This window comes from Glandiceps talaboti, chromosome 19, assembly GCF_964340395.1.
Source record: "Glandiceps talaboti chromosome 19, keGlaTala1.1, whole genome shotgun sequence".
Classification (NCBI taxonomy): domain Eukaryota; kingdom Metazoa; phylum Hemichordata; class Enteropneusta; family Spengelidae; genus Glandiceps; species Glandiceps talaboti.
The window spans coordinates 1,946,554-1,970,956 of record NC_135567.1 but is presented as its reverse complement, the minus strand read 5'-3'; the positions used below and the strand labels follow the sequence as shown (position 1 = coordinate 1,970,956).

The 24,403-nt window shown below is 35.6% G+C and overlaps 1 protein-coding gene across 2 annotated transcripts; it reads right to left on the bottom strand.

The window, feature by feature from the left end:
- Positions 1–1,603: 1,603 nt before the first annotated feature.
- On the bottom strand, positions 1,604–23,830 carry LOC144450259 (migration and invasion enhancer 1-like). 2 transcript variants are annotated; one of them, XM_078140856.1, is made up of 4 exons: positions 23,695–23,830; positions 16,885–16,992; positions 7,612–7,688; positions 1,604–3,161 (listed from the first exon to the last, which is right to left on the bottom strand). In XM_078140856.1, the coding sequence occupies exons 2-4, from the start codon at positions 16,934–16,936 to the stop codon at positions 3,081–3,083; spliced, it is 210 nt and encodes a 69-aa protein (XP_077996982.1). In that variant the 5' UTR covers positions 16,937–16,992; positions 23,695–23,830; the 3' UTR covers positions 1,604–3,080. The 2 variants fall into 2 exon arrangements, 1 of the variants encoding a protein (XP_077996982.1); XR_013482214.1 differs by having other exon boundaries at positions 1,607–3,161; positions 16,895–16,992.
- Between the last annotated feature and the right edge of the window lie 573 nt (positions 23,831–24,403).

The following is a 24,403-nucleotide window of genomic DNA, read 5'->3' as shown; positions in this document are numbered from 1 at the left end:
ATGTGTTAGTAACTGGAAGGGTTAATGTCTGTACCAGACCTATGTTAACACCAGACTAGCTCAGTGCTAACACTAGGCTGACACTAACACCTCACCAGTATGTGTTAGCAACTGGAAGGGTTAATGTTTATACCAGTCCTATCTTAACACCAGACTAGCTCAGTTCTAACACTAGGCTGACACTAACACCTCACCAGTATGTGTTAGCAACTGGAAGGGTTAATGTCTACACCAGTCCTATGTTAGCACCAGACTAGCTCAGTCATATGTTAACACCTGACTAGCTCAGTGCTAATACTAGGCTAACACTAACACCTCACCAAGTCCAGTATGTGTTAAGTTAACAGCTGAGGCCGGGCACATGATCAGTCCTATGTTAACACCTGGGGACATCAGTCCTATGTTAACACCTGGGGACATCAGTCCTATGTTAACACCTGGGGACATCAGTCCTATGTTAACACCTGGGAAAATCAATCCTATGTTAACACCTGGGACAGGGACTAAACAAATCAGAATGGAATTCTTAATATGCTGTATTGCAAACTTTAAAAAAATATTTGTCATCTTGTAATCATCAAATTCATTTAAATCTGACAGTTTTTTTTACAGTGTATCAGGTTAGAGGATTGAGGTAATTTCTTTGTCCCCTTACCATCATAAAGTAATAAAATACTGTAAGATTACAATGATAGAATGATTAACAAGATGTAGGATGTTATGACATCATAAAGTAATAAAATACTGTAAGATTACAATGATAGAATGATTGACAAGATGTAGGATGTTATGACATCATAAAGTAATAAAATACTGTAAGATTACAATGACAGGGTGATTAACAAGATGTAGGATGTTATGACATCATAAAGTAATAAAATACTGTAAGATTACAATGACAGGGTGATTAACAAGATGTAGGATGTTATGACATCATAAAGTAATAAAATACTGTAAGATTACAATGACAGGGTGATTAACAAGATGTAGGATGTTATGACATCATAAAGTAATAAAATACTGTAAGATTACAATGACAGGGTGATTAACAAGATGTAGGATGTTATGACATCATAAAGTAATAATATACTGTAAGATTACAATGACAGGGTGATTAACAAGATGTAGGATGTTATGACATCATAAAGTAATAATATACTGTAAGATTACAATGACAGGGTGATTAACAAGATGTAGGATGTTATGACATCATAAAGTAATATACTGTAAGATTACAATGACAGGGTGATTAACAAGATGTAGGATGTTATGACATCATAAAGTAATAATATACTGTAAGATTACAATGACAGGGTGATTAACAAGATGTAGGATGTTATGACATCATAAAGTAATAATATACTGTAAGATTACAATGACAGGGTGATTAACAAAATGTAGGATGTTATGACATCATCAATAAATCTACTGTAAGATTACAATGATAGAATGATTGACAAGATGTAGGATGTTATGACATCATCAATAAATCTACTGTAAGATTACAATGACAGGATGATTAACAAAATATAGGATGTTATGACATCATCAATAAATCTACTGTAAGATTACAATGACATCATCAATAAATCTACTGTAAGATGACAATGACAGAATGATTAACAAAATATAGGATGTTATGACATCATCAATAAATCTACTGTAAGATTACAATGACAGAATGATTAACAAAATATAGGATGTTATGACATCATCAATAAATCTACTGTAAGATTACAATGACAGAATGATTAACAAAATATAGGATGTTATGACATCATCAATAAATCTACTGTAAGATTACAATGACAGGATGATTAACAAAATATAGGATGTTATGACATCATCAATAAATCTACTGTAAGATTACAATGTCAGAATGATTGACAAAATATAGGATGTTGTGACATCATCAATAAATCTACTGTAAGATTACAATGACATCATCAATAAATCTACTGTAAGATTACAATGACAGAATGATTAACAAAATATAGGATGTTATGACATCATCAATAAATCTACTGTAAGATTACAATGACAGGATGATTGACAGAATATAGGATGTTATGACATCATCAATAAATCTACTGTAAGATTACAATGACAGAATGATTGACAAAATATAGGATGTTATGACACCATCAATAAATCTACTGTAAGATTACAACGACATCATCAATAAATCTACTGTAAGATTACAACCATCCGGTTATCTTCAAATCATAAAGTATAATGCCAATATTATGTTTATAGTTACAGTACAAATCATGTTGCCATGTTGTTTCACTCATGTGACCTGACAAGTTTTTGTACATTTCAATAAGGGATTTGTTTCACTCATGTGACCTGACAAGTTTTTGTACATTTCAATAAGGGATTTGTTTCACTCATGTGACCTGACAAGTTTTTGTACATTTCAATAAGGGATTTGTTGCACTCATGTGACCTGACAAGTTTTTGTACATTTCAATAAGGGATTTGTTTCACTCATGTGACCTGACAAGTTTTTGTACATTTCAATAAGGGATTTGTTTCACTCATGTGACCTGACAAGTTTTTGTACATTTCAATAAGGGATTTGTTTCACTCATGTGACCTGACAAGTTTTTGTACATTTCAATAAGGGATTTCGTTGCAGACCTTGCAAGATATGCAAATATACATAGCAACAACAGATGTCAAATGTGATCACAGTCAAGCTTACCCCATGGCCATGTGCAATGACACTGAGAACAATAGTGTTGCTAAGCATTCGACACCCAGCTTGACCACCCTCACATAGTTGCCATGGACGTAATGGCTCACATGGGGGATCTCGTGAGATCTGCCGCGAGACAAAAAACGGCTTATTTCAAATTACTTCAAATGAAAAGGAAACAATTATATAGGTGCCACACACAGGCGGGATGTAGAAATAAACAAGGTATCATGTATCATGTTTATTTTCACAAATACACTACATTTGTACATTGTATGTCCCAAGAGTCAAACATCAAACTAACATCATTTCCACTGTATGAAATTCAGTGATGACATCACAACATCCAAGTACATGGTACTATGTTACTGAATAGTGTCTAGAGTATAACACATGGTGATTGGCTGTCTGTGATTTCTTCAACATAGCCACCTTTGTATTCCCTGATGGCGGTCACAATCTGTATATCAAAACAAAACACAACCAGGTGTCAGTATTAATAAAACATAATGATAAACCAATCTAAAGTGACAATATATGGAATCAGGATTGGCAATTTATTTTGAATTTTGAATTCCTAAAACAATTTTATCTTGGCTTCCCATTTGAAAAATAGATGTGAAGCAACATATGGCAAGACCTACTTTGTAACTCAATAAACTGACATTGTGTAAAATGTTTGTTATTGTACGTACAACACCAACCTATCTATGTGTTGTTTACCTTTTTTTACAATGTATTGGGTTTCAAACACAGACTCACAGACTTGGTCTGTTATTTCACAGAATTTGTCTGTTATTTCACAGACTTGGTCTGTTATTGCACAGACTTGGTGTTATTTCACAGACTTGGTCTGTTATTTCACAGACTTGGTCTGTTATTTCACAGACTTGGTCTGTTATTTCATAGACTTGGTCTGTTATTTCATAGACTTGGTCTGTTATTTCACAGACTTGGTCTGTTATTTCACAGACTTGGTGTTATTTCACAGACTTGGTCTGTTATTTCACAGACTTGGTCTGTTATTTCACAGACTTGGTCTGTTATTTCACAGACTTGGTGTTATTTCACAGACTTGGTCTGTTATTTCACAGACTTGGTCTGTTATTTCACAGACTTGGTGTTATTTCACAGACTTGGTCTGTTATTTCACAGACTTGGTCTGTTATTTCACAGACTTGGTCTGTTATTTCATAGACTTGGTCTGTTATTTCATAGACTTGGTCTGTTATTTCACAGACTTGGTCTGTTATTTCACAGACTTGGTGTTATTTCACAGACTTGGTCTGTTATTTCACAGACTTGGTCTGTTATTTCACAGACTTGGTCTGTTATTTCACAGACTTGGTGTTATTTCACAGACTTGGTCTGTTATTTCACAGACTTGGTCTGTTATTTCACAGACTTGGTGTTATTTCACAGACTTGGTCTGTTATTTCACAGACTTGGTCTGTTATTTCATAGACTTGGTCTGTTATTTCACAGACTTGGTCTGTTATTTCACATTGATTTTTCAAGAAGAAAGCAATGATACAATTGGTTTTCCAAATAAATTCCAAATAAATACTCAATCCTCGTTCATTAACTTCAGTAAATATTAGATATATGTACATTGTACTCTAAACCACACCTAAACTCAGGTTACATATCTATATATTTTGTATATTCACATAATGTTACAGAAATCAAAATGGTTTTGAAGACAAATTGACAGGGTCGTATACAAATGGTATCATTAAAATGAAGCATTGCTAAATGTTAGTGAAGTTCCAAGCACACAAATTCTATATCATTTCATATTGTTGTCCATTTGTCAAATTTCACCATCACTAAATAATGGCATATTATAAATGTTATATCCTATTATATATATCAATAGCCATGTATTATAAATGTTATATCCTATTATATATATCAATAGCCATGTATTATAAATGTTATATCTTATTATATATATCAATAGCCATGTATTATAAATGTTATATCTTATTATATATATCAATAGCCATGTAATATAAATGTTATATCCTATTATATATATCAATAGCCATGTAATATAAATGTTATATCCTATTATATATATCAATAGCCATGTATTATAAATGTTATATCCTATTATATATATCAATAGCCATGTATTATAAATGTTATATCTTATTATATATATATCAATAGCCATGTAATATAAATGTTATATCCTATTATATATATCAATAGCCATGTAATATAAATGTTATATCCTATTATATATATCAATAGCCATGTATTATAAATGTTATATCTTATTATATATATCAATAGCCATGTATTATAAATGTTATATCTTATTATATATATATCAATAGCCATGTAATATAAATGTTATATCCTATTATATATATCAATAGCCATGTAATATAAATGTTATATCCTATTATATATATCAATAGCCATGTAATATAAATGTTATATCCTATTATATATATCAATAGCCATGTATTATAAATGTTATATCCTATTATATATATCAATAGCCATGTAATATAAATGTTATATCCTATTATATATATCAATAGCCATGTATTATAAATGTTATATCCTATTATATATATCAATAGCCATGTATTATAAATGTTATATCCTATTATATATATCAATAGCCATGTATTATAAATGTTATATCCTATTATATATATCAATAGCCATGTAGTATAAATGTTATATCCTATTATATATATCAATAGCCATGTATTATAAATGTTATATCCTATTATATATATCAATAGCCATGTATTATAAATGTTATATCTTATTATATATATCAATAGCCATGTATTATAAATGTTATATCCTATTATATATATCAATAGCCATGTAATATAAATGTTATATCCTATTATATATATCAATAGCCATGTATTATAAATGTTATATCCTATTATATATATCAATGGCCATGTATTATAAATGTTATATCCTATTATATATATCAATAGCCATGTATTATAAATGTTATATCCTATTATATATATCAATAGCCATGTATTATAAATGTTATATCCTATTATATATATCAATAGCCATGTAGTATAAATGTTATATCCTATTATATATATCAATAGCCATGTATTATAAATGTTATATCCTATTATATATATCAATAGCCATGTAGTATAAATGTTATATCCTATTATATATATCAATAGCCATGTATTATAAATGTTATATCTTATTATATATATCAATAGCCATGTATTATAAATGTTATATCCTATTATATATATCAATAGCCATGTAATATAAATGTTATATCCTATTATATATATCAATAGCCATGTATTATAAATGTTATATCCTATTATATATATCAATAGCCATGTATTATAAATGTTATATCCTATTATATATATCAATAGCCATGTATTATAAATGTTATATCCTATTATATATATCAATAGCCATGTATTATAAATGTTATATCTTATTATATATATCAATAGCCATGTAATATAAATGTTATATCCTATTATATATATATCAATAGCCATGTAGTATAAATGTTATATCCTATTATATATATCAATAGCCATGTATTATAAATGTTATATCTTATTATATATATATCAATAGCCATGTAATATAAATGTTATATCCTATTATATATATCAATAGCCATGTATTATAAATGTTATATCTTATTATATATATCAATAGCCATGTAGTATAAATGTTATATCCTATTATATATATCAATAGCCATGTATTATAAATGTTATATCCTATTATATATATCAATAGCCATGTAGTATAAATGTTATATCCTATTATATATATCAATAGCCATGTAGTATAAATGTTATATCTTATTATATATATCAATAGCCATGTATTATAAATGTTATATCTTATTATATATATATCAATAGCCATGTATTATAAATGTTATATCCTATTATATATATCAATAGCCATGTATTATAAATGTTATATCCTATTATATATATATATATATATATATCAATAGCCATGTAATGTATTGTAATAAAAGAACTACATGTAAATTTATTCATTGATGACATGTATGCCATTGACAGACACCAATAAAGAATGGTAAAGGTGTCATACAGGGCATGTAAGTCTTGGGAAATAGTTGCTACCTAACAACCCTCATGGTAATACATGTCTACTAGTGCTGATAACCTCATGGTAATACATGTCTACTAGTGATGTCATAGCCAGATAACCTCATGGTACATTGTAATACATGTCTACTAGTGTTGATAACCTCATGGTAATACATGTCTACTAGTGATGTCATAGCCAGATAACCTCATGGTAATACATGTCTACTAGTGCTGATAACCTCATGGTAATACATGTCTACTAGTGCTGATAACCTCATGGTAATACATGTCTACTAGTGTTGATAACCTCATGGTAATACATGTCTACTAGTGATGTCATAGCCAGATAACCTCATGGTAATACATGTCTACTAGTGCTGATAACCTCATGGTAATACATGTCTACTAGTGCTGATAACCTCATGGTAATACATGTCTACTAGTGCTGATAACCTCATGGTAATACATGTCTACTAGTGATGTCATAGCCAGATAACCTCATGGTAATACATGTCTACTAGTGTTGATAACCTCATGGTAATACATGTCTACTACTGATGTCATAGCCAGATAACCTCATGGTAATACATGTCTACTAGTGCTGATAACCTCATGGTAATACATGTCTACTAGTGCTGATAACCTCATGGTAATACATGTCTACTAATGCTGATAACCTCATGGTAATACATGTCTACTAGTGCTGATAACCTCATGGTAATACATGTCTACTAGTGTTGACAGAGCCAGACAGGAACTCTTGAATACATGTGAGTCAGTTGTGGTAGAAATAATATCAACTCATACCTGTTTATTGTGTGGAAATCCTCCCTGCTTCAACTTGGAGAACAGTACCTTTCCATCAATGCTGACCTCAAAGGCTCCTGAAAATGAGATCATAGTTCAAAGATTAAAACATAAAATGTGAAAATCTGACGTCCAGCTCTTTCCCTAGGTTCTATGATTGGTCTCTGCTAATACAGCCATGGTTCTATGATTGGTCTCTGCTAATACAGCCATGGTTCTAATATTGGTCTCTGCTAATATAGCTATGGTTCTATGATTGGTCTCTGCTAATACAGCCATGGTTCTATGATTGGTCTCTGCTAATACAGCCATGGTTCTATATGATTGGTCTCTGCTAATATAGCCATGGTTCTATGACTGGTCTCTGCTAATACAGCCATGGTTCTATGATTGGTCTCTGCTAATACAGCCATGGTTCTATGATTGGTCTCTGCTAATATAGCCATGGTTCTATGATTGGTCTCTGCTAATATAGCCATGGTTCTATGATTGGTCTCTGCTAATACAGCCATGGTTCTATGATTGGTCTCTGCTAATACAGCCATGGTTCTATGATTGGTCTCTGCTAATATAGCCATGGTTCTATGATTGGTCTCTGCTAATATAGCCATGGTTCTATGATTGGTCTCTGCTAATACAGCCATGGTTCTATGATTGGTCTCTGCTAATACAGCCATGGTTCTATGATTGGTCTCTGCTAATATAGCCATGGTTCTATGATTGGTCTCTGCTAATATAGCCATGGTTCTATGATTGGTCTCTGCTAATACAGCCATGGTTCTATGATTGGTCTCTGCTAATACAGCCATGGTTCTATGATTGGTCTCTGCTAATATAGCCATGGTTCTATATGATTGGTCTCTGCTAATACAGCCATGGTTCTATGATTGGTCTCTGCTAATACAGCTATGTTTCTATGACTGGTCTCTGCTAATATAGCCATGGTTCTATGACTGGTCTCTGCTAATATAGCCATGGTTCTATGACTGGTCTCTGCTAATACAGCTATGTTTCTATGATTGGTCTCTGCTAATATAGCCATGGTTCTATGATTGGTCTCTGCTAATATAGCCATGGTTCTATGACTGGTCTCTGCTAATATAGCCATGGTTCTATGACTGGTCTCTGCTAATACAGCTATGTTTCTATGAAGTTCAGTGCTATACACATGTAGTTAAAAGGTGTACAGTCTCTATGTAATAATGTGTGGGGGTCTGTACACTCTATGCATGGTGTCTCTACATTCTGTGTACCTGTATGGTGTCTCTACACGAACTCTATGCATGATGTCTACTCTCTATCTATCTATCTATCTATCTATCTAATAAATTTATATAGCGCCAAATATCCAAAGAAAACAAAGTTCAGTGGCGCTTAGAGTTAGAAAGGAGATGAAAAAGCTCTCTGAAATATGTGGGTTTTCAAGCGTCTTTTGAAAATGTTAACATTGGGAGAGGTTTTAATGTCCAGGGGTAGAGAGTTCCAAAGTTCAGGAGCTGCTGAAGAGAAGGAACGGCGACCATAGGAAACCAGATTCCATTTGGGTGTATGCAGAAGGCATTTATCCGATGAACGAATATCTATGATGTCTCTACACTCTGTATGGTGTCTCTACACTGTATGGTGTCTCTACACTATGTATGGTGTCTCTACACTGTATGATGTCTCTACACTCTGTATGGTGTCTCTACACTGTATGATGTCTCTACACTCTGTATGGTGTCTCTACACTGTATGGTGTCTCTACACTATGTATGGTGTCTCACTCTATACATGGTGTCTCCACACAATATTTTATGGTGTCTCTACACTGCCTGGTGTCTACACTCTATGCATGGTGTCTCTACACTCTATGTATGGTGTCTCTACACTGCCTGGTGTCTACACTCTATGCATGGTGTCTCTACACTCTATGTATGGTGTCTCTACACTGCCTGGTGTCTACACTCTATGCATGGTGTCTCTACACTCTATGCATGGTGTCTCTACACACTATGGTGTCTACACTATGTATGGTGTCTCTACACTATGTATGGTGTCTATACACACTATGTATGGTGTCTCTACACACTATGTATGGTGTCTCTACACTCTATGGTGTCTCTACACTCTATGGTGTCTCTACACTATGTACGGTGTCTCTACACTCTATGGTGTCTCTACACAATATGTATAGTGTCTCTAATCTGCATGGTGTATCTATACTCTATGCATGGTGTCTATACACACTATGTATGGTGTCTCTACACACTATGCATAGTGTCTCTACACACTATGTATGGTGTCTCTACACACTATGTATGGTGTCTCTACACAGTATGTATGGTGTGTCTACACTCTATGCATGGTGTCTATACACTCTATGCATGGTGTCTATACACACTATGTATGGTGTCTATACACTCTATGGTGTCTCTACACTGTATGGTGTCTCTACACACTATGTATGGTGTGTCTACACACTATGTATGCTGTCTCTACACACTATGTATGGTGTGTCTACACACTATGTATGGTGTCTCTACACAGTATGTATGGTGTCTATACACACTATGTATGGTGTCTATACACTATGTATGGTGTCTATACACTATGTATGGTGTCTCTACACACTATGTATGATGTCTATACACACTATGTATGGTGTCTATACACTATGTATGGTGTCTCTACACACTATGCATGGTGTCTACACACTATGTATGGTCTCTACACACTATGTATGGTGTCTCTACACACTATGTATGGTGTGTCTACACACTATGTATGGTGTGTCTACACTTTATGCATGGTGTCTATACACTCTATGCATGGTGTCTATACACTCTATGGTGTCTCACTCTATACATGGTGTCTCTACACTGTATGCTGTCTCTACACACTATGTATGGTGTCTCTACACAGTATGCATGGTGTCTATACACACTATGTATGGTGTCTATACACTCTATGGTGTCTCACTCTATACATGGTGTCTCTACACTGTATGCTGTCTCTACACACTATGTATGGTGTCTATACACACTATGTATGGTGTCTATACACACTATGGTGTCTATACACACTATGCATGGTGTCTCTACACTATGTATGGTGTCTATACACACTATGTATGGTGTCTATACACTCTATGCATGGTGTCTCTACACAGCATGGTGTCTCTACACAATATGTATGGTGTCTATACACACTATGTATGGTGTCTACACTCTATGCATGGTGTCTACACTATGTATGGTGTCCTACTCTATACATGGTGTCTCTACACTATGTATGGTGTCTCTACACAGCATGGTGTCTATACACACTATGTATGGTGTCTATACACACTATGTATGGTGTCTATACACACTATGTATGGTGTCTATACACACTATGTATGGTGTCTACATAGCATGGTGTCTATACACAGCATGGTGTCTCTACACAATATGTATGGTGGTTCTATGCATGGTGTATCTATACTCTATGCATGGTGTCTATACACTCTATGCATGGTGTCTATACAGTATGTATGGTGTCTATACACACTATGTATGGTGTCTATACACACTATGTATGGTGTCTCTACACACTATGTATGGTGTCTATACACACTATGCATGGTGTCTCTACACACTATGCATAGTGTCTCTACACACTATGCATAGTGTCTCTACACACTATGTATGGTGTCTATACACACTATGCATGGTGTCTCTACACACTATGTATGGTGTCTATACACACTATGTATGGTGTCTATACACACTATGTATGGTGTCTATACACACTATGCATGGTGTCTCTACACACTATGTATGGTGTCTCTACACAGTATGTATGGTGTCTCTATACACTATGTATGGTGTCTCTACACAGTATGTATGGTGTCTATACACACTATGTATGGTGTCTATACACACTATGTATGGTGTCTACACACTATGTATGGTGTCTCTACACTATGTATGGTGTCTCTACACACTATGTATGGTGTCTATACACACTATGTATGGTGTCTCTACACACTATGTATGGTGTCTCTACACAGTATGTATGGTGTCTCTATACACTATGTATGGTGTCTCTACACAGTATGTATGGTGTCTATACACACTATGTATGGTGTCTATACACACTATGTATGGTGTCTACACACTATGTATGGTGTCTCTACACTATGTATGGTGTCTCTACACACTATGTATGGTGTCTACACACTATGTATGGTGTCTCTACACTATGTATGGTGTCTACACACTATGTATGGTGTCTCTACACTATGTATGGTGTCTCTACACACTATGTATGGTGTCTACACACTATGTATGGTGTCTCTACACTATGTATGGTGTCTCTACACACTATGTATGGTGTCTCTACACACTATGTATGGTGTGTCTACACACTATGTATGGTGTCTCTACACTATGTATGGTGTCTATACACACTATGTATGGTGTCTCTACACACTATGCATGGTGTCTCTACACACTATGTATGGTGTCTATACACACTATGTATGGTGTCTATACACACTATGTATGGTGTCTCTACCGTCTATGTATGGTGTCTATACACACTATGTATGGTGTCTATACACACTATGTATGGTGTCTATACACACTATGTATGGTGTCTATACACACTATGTATGGTGTCTATACACACTATGCATGGTGTCTATACACACTATGTATGGTGTCTCTACAGTCTATGTATGGTGTCTATACACACTATGTATGGTGTCTATACACACTATGTATGGTGTCTCTACAGTCTATGTATGGTGTCTATACACACTATGTATGGTGTCTCTATACACTATGTATGGTGTCTATACACACTATGTATGGTGTCTATACACACTATGTATGGTGTCTCTACACACTATGTATGGTGTCTATACACACTATGTATGGTGTCTCTACACACTATGTATGGTGTCTCTACACACTATGTATGGTGTCTCTACACACTATGTATGGTGTCTATACACACTATGTATGGTGTCTATACACACTATGTATGGTGTCTCTACACACTATGTATGGTGTCTCTACACACTATGTATGGTGTCTCTACACACTATGTATGGTGTCTCTACACACTATGTATGGTGTCTATACACTCTATGCATGGTGTCTCTACACTCTATGCATGGTGTCTCTACACACTATGCATGGTGTCTCTACACACTATGTATGGTGTCTATACACACTATGTATGGTGTCTATACACACTATGTATGGTGTCTATACACACTATGTATGGTGTCTCTGCATAACTCAACTACTGTTGCTACAGATCACCTGCTACATACCACTGATTCTAACCTAACAATCAGATGATACACTGAGCAGCTGTAAATCAACTAGCTACACGAGATGAATACTTCAACTGATCTCCTAACTGTCATTGTAATTATCGCTATATCTACAACCTGCTCCACCCTGAGTGATAATTATTCGAACAATACACTTGCTTCTACTACCATAGACTGTAAATGGAGCATAAATACTCTTCAAATAAAACCATGGATAGTGAAGTACAGTCATCGCAGTCTTCATTACTATCCAAATAGCTCAGCAACATTCAACTACAAGTTTTTATCACTATCCGGTGACGTTGAATTAAACCCCGGTCCCGTTTCTGACCTCATCGGTGATAAATTCTTCATTCCTGATGACAACCAAGATTCTCATTCGTACTCACGGATAGACACTGATCAATCGAATGCATCGACAATCCTGAACACTCAACTTCATGGTATACCATATTTCACTTGCGGTCATTTAAATATACAAAGTTTACAGAGTTCATTAGATCAGCTAAAGCTCTTCAATGCATCAAGGTTCTTTGACATTCTCCTCATCACTGAAACTTGGGCATCCGACAACACATCCAACGAAGAACTAACTATTGAAGGTTATAACCTCATTAGACATGATCGTAAATATTCATCCCATGGCGGAATTGCAATATACCATCATACGGATCTTCAGATAACCATTCTGGATAATCTGTGTTCAGATAACTTAGACCCTAACCAGATCGAACAACTTTGGATTTCAGTAAGTAAACCTGTCAACTTTGCCATCGGATGTATATATAAACCACCCCGACTGCCTACTTCAAGCCTGGACCAAATTTCATCGAACATAGCTTATGCATATCAAAACTTTGGTGATCACTTTGCCCTACTCGGTGACTTTAATTGTGACCTGTTGAGCCAAAAACCAGAAGCCAAAAAGTTACGTGAAATCCTCGACCTTCATGGCATGAAACAACACATTGACAGTGCTACACGTGTAACAGATAGAACAAGAACATTAATTGATCTTGTTATCACTCCTGCTTCAGTATTTCCAGCTACTTCTTCAATATTACATACTGCCCTCAGTGACCACTACTTAATTTACTCTGTCTTACCATACAAGTCCCGTCGTAAACGCCCTACGCCGACTGTCAAGTACATTCGCCCACTCAAGAAAATTGATCCATCAAAATTTATCAGTGATTTACAGAAAATTCCTTGGCAGAATATAGAAACATGCAATGATCTGAATGCTATGATTTCTATGTGGAACTCACTTTATACCAGCGTTCTTGATAAGCATGCTCCCATCATGAAAATTAAATGTCGACCCAAATCCAACCCATGGATAACTACAGAAATTAAAAGAAAAATGCAACTTCGAGACTGGTTTAGGAAGATGCACCACCGCACTGGCCTTCATGTCTACTGGATGGAATTTGTCAAATTCCGCAATATAATCAAACATGACATCACCACTGCTAAGACACAATTCTATGAAGACGTCATTACTGAAAACCTACACAATGCTAGCAAAGTCTGGAAAAGGATTAATGATCTATTAAATCCTCGTTGCACTACTCTCCCAGCTCACGACGACCCGTTACCTCTTGCCAATAACTTCAACCAGTACTTTGCCAATGTAGGTACACGCATTCAAGAAGAAATAAACACTGTTGAACCTTTACTAGATCACATCAAAATGCCACAGACTAGTTTTCAACTTTCTAAGGTCACAGAACAACAAGTAACCTCTGCCTTATCGGCATTGCCATCCAATAAGTCTTCATCACCGAATGATATTAACTGTAAGTTAATCAAACTGTCAATTCCAGCTATTGTTCCTTCATTGACATGTATATTTAACAAGTCTATTTCTCAGGGTATTGTACCAACTGATTGGAAAAAAGCTACAATTATTCCAATTTATAAAAAGGGCAAGCGTGATAAACAAGATGTTTCCAATTACCGCCCTATTTCTCTACTCCCCACTCTCTCAAAAGTTCTTGAACGTTTAGTCTGCAATCAACTTATTAGTTACTTAGATTCAAATAATATCCTCCATCCAACTTTTTCTGGTTTCCGTCCAAAACATTCGACAGCTACATTATTACAGCGTATGTGTGATGATATACTTGATAACATGTTCAATAGGAAAATTTCATCTCTTCTTATGTTAGACCTTTCAAAGGCGTTTGATTCAGTCAATCACACTATCCTTCTCAGTAAACTTCAACGTTACAACTTTCATCCATCTGCAGTTCAGTGGTTCAGAAGTTACCTATCAGGTAGAACTCAAAGTGTAAAAGTTGGCAACATATCTTCAAATTGTATTCAGGTCAAAACTGGAGTACCTCAAGGCAGTGTCTGTGGACCTTTATTATTTGCACTATATATTAATGACCTTCCTACTTGGCTTCACTCAAACACTCCAATTTATGGTTTTGCAGATGACATCAATATTCTGAAAAACAGTACCATTGCCGATATTGATGTACTTCACAATGACTTAAAATACGAAATTAATCGTTTAACTACATGGTTCCATGCAAATACTTTGAAACCAAATATCTCTAAATATCAGTATATGTTCTTCGGTACACGTCAACAACTAAAGAAAATACCAAATCACATTAATTCTCTGTCCTTTCAAGATATTACTATCAAAGCTACTAAGTCTGCTACCTGCTTAGGCTTGAAACTGGACCCTGAACTCAGTTGGTCAAACCATGTGTCTTATCTCCGTAGGGCATGTGGTTTCCGTCTAACAAGACTGGCACGTGTTAGGCGTTGTATACCGGAAAAAGTCAGAAAGAATGTAATAGCTGCTACTGTCTTCTCCCTTTTAGACTACTGTGACACAGTCTTTTCTAATTGTAATCTCACTTTGAAAAGTAGTCTTCAAGGTATCATAAATTTTGCTGTACGAATTCAATGTGGCCTTAAAAAATCAGACCATGTAACACTTGCCAGAAATTCTCTAAATTGGCCAACTATTCAGGAAAGACACGATCAACACTTCAAAAATATTGTCAGTAAATGTATAAGCAAAAAAGTACCACTCTATTTATCTGATCTTGTCACCAAAAACTCAACAATACACCAATACAATACTCGGACCAAATACCACATTCCAAAGGCACACAGTCGTTCTTTCAAATACCGCTCATGTATTTCCGCAAATACGACTACTTAGTAAACACTTAGTTTTTAATGTCTTAAACCGTTTTTAACTTCATAATTCTAGCATCTCTCGTGTTTTACTTTTTATAACTTTTATTTTATCTTTGTACTCTGCCCTGTAAATTTTGTTACTCTCCCATATTTTTAAATTATGTGTCTTTGTATTTTAACGTATGTTTTGTATTTTTATATTCAATGCATGAAAATCCATTTATGGATGCATTGACCTAGAGTAATAAATCAAATCAAATCAAAGTCTCTACACACTATGTATGGTGTCTATACACACTATGTATGGTGTCTATACACACTATGTATGGTGTCTATACACACTATGTATGGTGTCTCTACACACTATGTATGGTGTCTATACACACTATGTATGGTGTCTATACACACTATGTATGGTGTCTCTACACACTATGTATGGTGTCTCTACACACTATGTATGGTGTCTCTACACTATGTATGGTGTCTATACACACTATGTATGGTGTCTCTACACACTATGTATGGTGTCTATACACACTATGTATGGTGTCTCTACACACTATGTATGGTGTCTATACACACTATGTATGGTGTCTCTACACTATGTATGGTGTCTATACACACTATGTATGGTGTCTCTACACACTATGTATGGTGTCTATACACTATCTGTACATGTTTGTGAGTGGATTTATTACTATTTATATTAAATCCATTGGTATATTAAAAATAATGTATTTATTTTTATATCTGTTAGTACTATAGATATTTCAACAATACCCTATAAAGTAGTTGTATACCATTTTTTACCTTGTCTTCCTCTCTCATGGCTAACCACTGCACCAGGAACATCAGCCTCTATAGCGTGGGCGAGTTCAGTACAGCGGGAATAGTAACCTCAGCCACCACTACACCAGATTAATAAGAAATTAACATGCAAATAAAGAGAAGAGAAATAAAGACAATTAGTATTAATCTTCCCATCCTTATTAATTATATGACTTGGTATAGTCCTATTGTAATCCATTGAGAGGTCATTCCATTTTACATTGAATAGGGGTGCAACATACACAATGTACAAGTATATGAGTGTATGACTTCACTTAAAAGTGACCATATGGATGAGGATTGGGTATTTATTTTGAATTTCCAACTAATAACTTAGACAGTTTTGTCATGGCTTCCATCTTGAAAAATCAATGTGGAATAACATATGCCTAGGAGAACAACATATGCTTAGGAGAACAACATATGCTTAGGAGAACAACATATGCTTAGGAGAACAACATATGCTTAGGAGAACAACATATGCTTAGGAGAACAACATATGCTTAGGAGAACAACATATGCTTAGGAGAACAACATATGCTTAGGAGAACAACATATGCTTAGGAGAACAACATATGCTTAGGAGAACAACATATGCTTAGGAGAACAACATATGCTTAGGAGAACAACATATGCTTAGGAGTCTAGTTTTTGGTTGTAATTAAATAAATTGCAGAACATTCACAAATGTTTAAAATTCTTGTTATTATACAAATGTATGTACAATAAAAAACTTTTCACATACTATTTACATCTCTGCAATGTATTGAGTTACAAACACAGACTTGGTCTCTGCAATGTATTGAGTTACAAACACAGACTTGGTCTCTGCAATGTATTGAGTTACAAACACAGACTTGGTCTCTGCAATGTATTGAGTTACAAACACAGACTTGGTCTCTGCAATGTATTGAGTTACAAACACAGACTTGGTCTCTGCAATGTATTGAGTTACAAACACAGACTTGGTCTCTGCAATGTATTGAGTTACAAACACAGACTTGGTCTCTGCAATGTATTGAGTTACAAACACAGACTTGGTCTCTGCAATGTATTGAGTTACAAACACAGACTTGGTCTCTGCAATGTATTGAGTTACAAACACAGACTTGGTCTCTGCAATGTATTGAGTTACAAACACAGACTTGGTCTCTGCAATGTATTGAGTTACAAACACAGACTTGGTCTCTGCAATGTATTGAGTTACAAACACAGACTTGGTCTCTGCAATGTATTGAGTTACAAACACAGACTTGGTCTCTGCAATGTATTGAGTTACAAACACAGACTTGGTCTCTGCAATGTATTGAGTTACAAACACAGACTTGGTCTCTGCAATGTATTGAGTTACAAACACAGACTTGGTCTCTGCAATGTATTGAGTTACAAACACAGACTTGGTCTCTGCAATGTATTGAGTTACAAACACAGACTTGGTCTCTGCAATGTATTGAGTTACAAACACAGACTTGGTCTCTGCAATGTATTGAGTTACAAACACAGACTTGGTCTCTGCAATGTATTGAGTTACAAACACAGACTTGGTCTCTGCAATGTATTGAGTTACAAACACAGACTTGGTCTCTGCAATGTATTGAGTTACAAACACAGACTTGGTCTCTGCAATGTATTGAGTTACAAACACAGACTTGGTCTCTGCAATGTATTGAGTTACAAACACAGACTTGGTCTCTGCAATGTATTGAGTTACAAACACAGACTTGGTCTCTGCAATGTATTGAGTTACAAACACAGACTTGGTCTCTGCAATGTATTGAGTTACAAACACAGACTTGGTCTCTCCAATGTATTGAGTTACAAACACAGACTTGGTCTCTGCAATGTATTGAGTTACAAACACAGACTTGGTCTCTGCAATGTATTGAGTTACAAACACAGACTTGGTCTCTGCAATGTATTGAGTTACAAACACAGACTTGGTCTCTGCAATGTATTGAGTTACAAACACAGACTTGGTCTCTGCAATGTATTGAGTTACAAACACAGACTTGGTCTCTGCAATGTATTGAGTTACAAACACAGACTTGGTCTCTGCAATGTATTGAGTTACAAACACAGACTTGGTCTCTGCAATGTATTGAGTTACAAACACAGACTTGACATATATTGTTTCACATTGATTTTTCAAGTAGGAAGCCATCATGAAATTGTTCTGTAAATTAAAAATCAAAAATAAATACCCAATCCTCATACATATGGCCACTTTAAATATTTGGTTGCTTATCCCCTTTCTCCCAAGGGTGAACTTGTTGTAATTACTAGTTGGGAAAATCTGGATTAAAAATGGAATGATCCTATCGAAAGGTAAACACATTAGGACTGTACCATTTAGTTATAGTAAAAGGAGGAGAAGGTTGATATGTGATAGTTGATGAAAGATAACACACTAGAGATGAAATAATGAACTACAGTCTCACCACGTCGACCCCGAAAACCTCTGACTATCGCATCAGGTACTGATGATTTGATATCATCAGATAGTTCCCGATAACGACCAACGTAACCTCACTCAGTGCTGATGGAAATATAATGTGGAGTAAACAGAGAGTATAGGATAAAATAGATATTGAATGTCTTAGATATAAATAACATAACAAGATGTTTGTGGAGAAAACACAGAGTATAGGATAAAATAGATATTGAATGCAGTGTGTGAACTTAAGGGAAAATGACTACTGGTCATAAGGACTGACATGTAGCAAATACTGCTGGTCCTTAAGGAAAACTGCTGGTCCATACTCAATGCAGTTCACGTTCACGACTTATATTTATATACCCTCCATTTACAGATTAAATGATTTTGAACTTTAATATGATACAACATATCTTTAGATATAAAAGTAAAAGGGAGTACAACGAATTGTTCACTATCCACTATTATTTCATAAAATTTCCACTTACAGAGTCAACAAATAACTTGGAAGTAATATTTGATTCTATGAGTACAGATTTTCATTTGTAACTATGAACCCAGAAACTATGAATATTCATTCTCGCATAATCTGTTCCTATAGACTATAGTGGTCTGAGACTGAATGTATTCATTACACCATAGAAATACATATCCATAGATTGTAGATAATATGGGTGAATGAATCATTAAATATGCATTATCTGCAATCTCCAAGAGATCACAGTCCTCTCCTTCCTCTCTGTACGATTCACTAAATTCTGAATCACATATCCAAAGTCATATTCATCGTCTGTGGCAACAGCTGATGTAGCTTTCCAACTCTTAGTGAAAGTAGACCCACAACTTCATCATGGCAGAAAGTTTTGTCGCATAACTATCCCTCTTGAAAACTGTGTATTCACTTTATTTCAATTTCCATCCACAAAAGTGACACGGAGCGGTTTCGTCTTCCTTCAAATATGTACTGAAGCCCCCCCCCCCCCCCATAAAGCCCTACCCGTATACCATACAGTGGTGTATTGAGTATCGTCTCTGACTCGACTGTTTGTGTAAGAAATCTGACCATGATGAAGAGAAGTATGGCTAAACATGTCTTACAATGCAAGTTTTTTTGACGTGTGAGCGTTATATGGTAACTGTACTATAATGTGTAATCAACTATATGTACCCGTGTTTGGCATGATGCAGTAATATTCCAGATAAAACAATTGCAACAAAAATGCAACATTTCTAAGTTTATACGTTGATTACAACATGACAGGACATACATTATCATATGAATCAAATTGAAAGCAATCAGACTACGCATTTTTTTTACTGTTTTACAAATATAAACTATCGTACTGAAGATATTTTACGAAGTGTACCTGCCTTCTTTATTAGTTAAAACGCCATTTCCAGAGTAATTTATATGTTTTCCGTCAGTTTGTTTTGATCATGGCCACACACATGGGCAACTCCGGTAAATTGATCGGGAAACCCGCTAACATTTACCAGCTTTAATACCAGCCTTAAAAAAACTGTCTGTTGAAATTCGTCTTCTTCTTCGGAAGCTCATTGCTGCCTTCTAAATATCGCCACATACTTTATAAATACAACGTGGAACTGTCTCAAACACGTTAAAAGTTTCATACACTTAGAACAGTAAACTTTACAACAATTACTATATCATGGTGGGAAAAGACGCATGTGCTGAATGTGTAAAATAGGTCTGGATGTCTAAGACGTTCTGATTAGTCAAGACACAAATAATTGGAGAAATTCGGCCAATTATGTGTTTGCTAACATAATTTCATAAAGTAAATGCTGTACGCTACGTCATATGTAGACATGATATCAACATTGACAACAACACGTAGCGAGCTACTAGCGGCTCTGTGTCGCTTGACTTGAACGAGATCATGTCGAGAGTAAAATAGGTAACACAAGATCAGATTCATGTAGGTGAAATTGGATATATCTTTGAATAAATGTTATTATTTACTCCAAATTTCAGTCGGTCATAAGGACCGATACGTTGTTGTAATTCTGAAAAACTGTCGGTCCGAACGGAAATCTGTTGGTCTCGGGCCGAAGGACCGGCGTTAATTTCGCACGCTGATTGAATGTCTTAGATATAAATAACATAACAAGGTGTTTGTGTAGAAAACACAGAGTATAGGATAAAATAGATATTGAATGTCATAGATATAAATAACATTGGGGTTAAGCCTCAGATATATATAATACAACAAGCTTTGAGAAAACACCAATATAAAAACTGAAATACAAATATATCATATCTATACTGAGGTGGACAACAGTTACTTGTGGGCTAATATTCTATTCATGATTTTATAATAATACATTATATTTGTTATTAGCCATTTATCGGTGTCTGTCACAGATACAGTAATAGATCTGTAGTACATAACACTACACAGATACAGTAATAGATCTGTAGTACATAACACTACACAGATACAGTAATAGATCTGTAGTACATAACACTACACAGATACAGTAATAGATCTGTAGTACATAACACTACACAGATAACAGTAATAGATCTGTAGTACATAACACTACACAGATACAGTAATAGATCTGTAGTACATAACACTACACAGATACAGTAATAGATCTGTAGTACATAACACTACACAGATAACAGTATTTTTGTGGAAATTCATCTGATGATGTCATGATTTTGTATTATGACCATCCCTGAATAGAATAATAGCTCACAAGTGACTGTGGGGTTGACAGTATTGGTGACTGGGGTGGACAGTATATTGGTGACTGGGGTTGACAGTATATTGGTGACTGGGGTTGACAGTATATTGGTGACTGTGGGGTTGACAGTATTGGTGATGGGGGCGGACAGTATATTGGTGACTGTGGGGTTGACAGTATTGGTGACTGGGGTTGACAGTATTGGTGACTGTGGGGTTGACAGTATTGGTGACTGGGGTTGACAGTATTGGAGACTGGGGTTGACAGTATTGGTGACTGTGGGGTTGACAGTATTGGTGACTGCAGGGTTGACAGTATTGGTGACTGTGGGGTTGACAGTATATTGGTGACTGCAGGGTTGACAGTATATTGGTGACTGCAGGGTTGACAGTATTGGTGACTGGGGTGGACAGTATTAGTGACTGGGGTTGACAGTATTGGTGACTGTGGGGTTGACAGTATTGGTGACTGCAGGGTTGACAGTATTGGTGACTGTGGGTTGACAGTATTGGTGACTGGGGTTGACAGTATTGGTGACTGTGGGGTTGACAGTATTGGTGACGGGGGTGGACAGTTATTGGTGACTGTGGGGTTGACAGTATTGGTGACTGCAGGGTTGACAGTATTGGTGACTGGGGTTGACAGTATATTATTGACTGGGGTTGACAGTATTGGTGACTGCAGGGTTGACAGTATTGGTGACTGTGGGGTTGACAGTATTGGTGACTGGGGTTGACAGTATTGGTGACTGCAGGGTTGACAGTATTGGTGACTGGGGTTGACAGTATTGGTGACTGCAGGGTTGACAGTATTGGTGACTGTGGGGTTGACAGTATTGGTGACTGGGGTTGACAGTATTGGTGACTGCAGGGTTGACAGTATTGGTGACGGGGGTGGACAGTATTGGTGACTGTGGGGTTGACAGTATTGGTGACTGGGGTTGACAGTATTGGTGACGGGGGTGGACAGTATATTGGTGACTGTGGGGTTGATAGTATTGGTGACGGGGGTGGACAGTATATTGGTGACTGGGGGGTGAACAGTATATTGGTGACTGTGGGGTTGACAGTATTGGTGACGGGGGTGGACAGTATATTGGTGACTGTGGGGTTGACAGAATTGGTCACATCCCGAATTCGATTAACAGTAACAGTGAACACTGATGTAGTCTTGCCAAAATCAGATAAAACTGTTTGGTTCACTCTTAGACCACCATTGTTTAGTGGTATGTAGTTCACTTTGTGCCTGTTAACATTATCACGTGATATTAAGAGTTTAATAAGTAAACAAACTGGTACGGCCGGAGGGGGGGAGTGAGGGGGGGGGGGGTATGACAACGTTTGAATGTTTACTAGTTGTGTTGTCATGGAAGAAATCTTCTGATTATTATAGAAACAAATAAGGCAATACTCCCTTCAGATATGAATGAAGTATGGAAATACACCAATCTAGTTAACGTTTCACATTTTTATATTTGTAATCAGATAAACAATGACATTACTGTTTATGTCGTAATTACAGCCTACAGCCTACACGTACGTACGTATCACCACGTACCACCTACAAATCTACATACTGATTTTTACAAGAAAATCTGACGAACTCACCATAAAATTATCACAAATGTACTTACCAATATTCTATATGAATCTTCGACATATTGAAACTGTTTTTGTGTGACTTCGATCCAAGTTTTTATGTCCTATAACCAGAAATAACCACCTGATAAAAAGACTGATCGATGGATCGATGATCAAGGTTACTGTAATGGGTGTTTGTGTGGAAGTTACTTCTTTTCTCAATCATCATGTGACTGATAATTATGTAAATACCCTAAAGGTAAACAGACTCTTGACTCACAAACGTAATGCGCATGCGCGAAGTAACTCGACAGTCTGACAGTCTTGACACTCTCGCGAAACATTGTATTGCATGTCGTACTTGCTGGAAGATTTAGGGGTGTACGGAAGGTAATTTCATATCAATTAGTTTCAAAATTACCTGCGAAGAAAATCAGATATAGCCATTACTTGTTGCCCGTGAGAGGAACTATCTTATATATTTTTTAGACTTGATGAAATGTATCATCAACACAGACTCCGAAGTCAGAACAAGGATACAGGCACTCGAATCCTGATAACTGTGATGGGAAAATATGTGTAAAAATACAATAACACTGAGTTTCATGATTAATAGTATAATGGTCCCTGGCATATTTATGGAATATTTTGAATATTCATTAAATATCTCAACAATTACTTTATATCATGCATGGATCGTGTAGCTGAAGCAACCTATCACAATGCACTTTACAAAGCACAGAAACACAAGTACAGTGCATA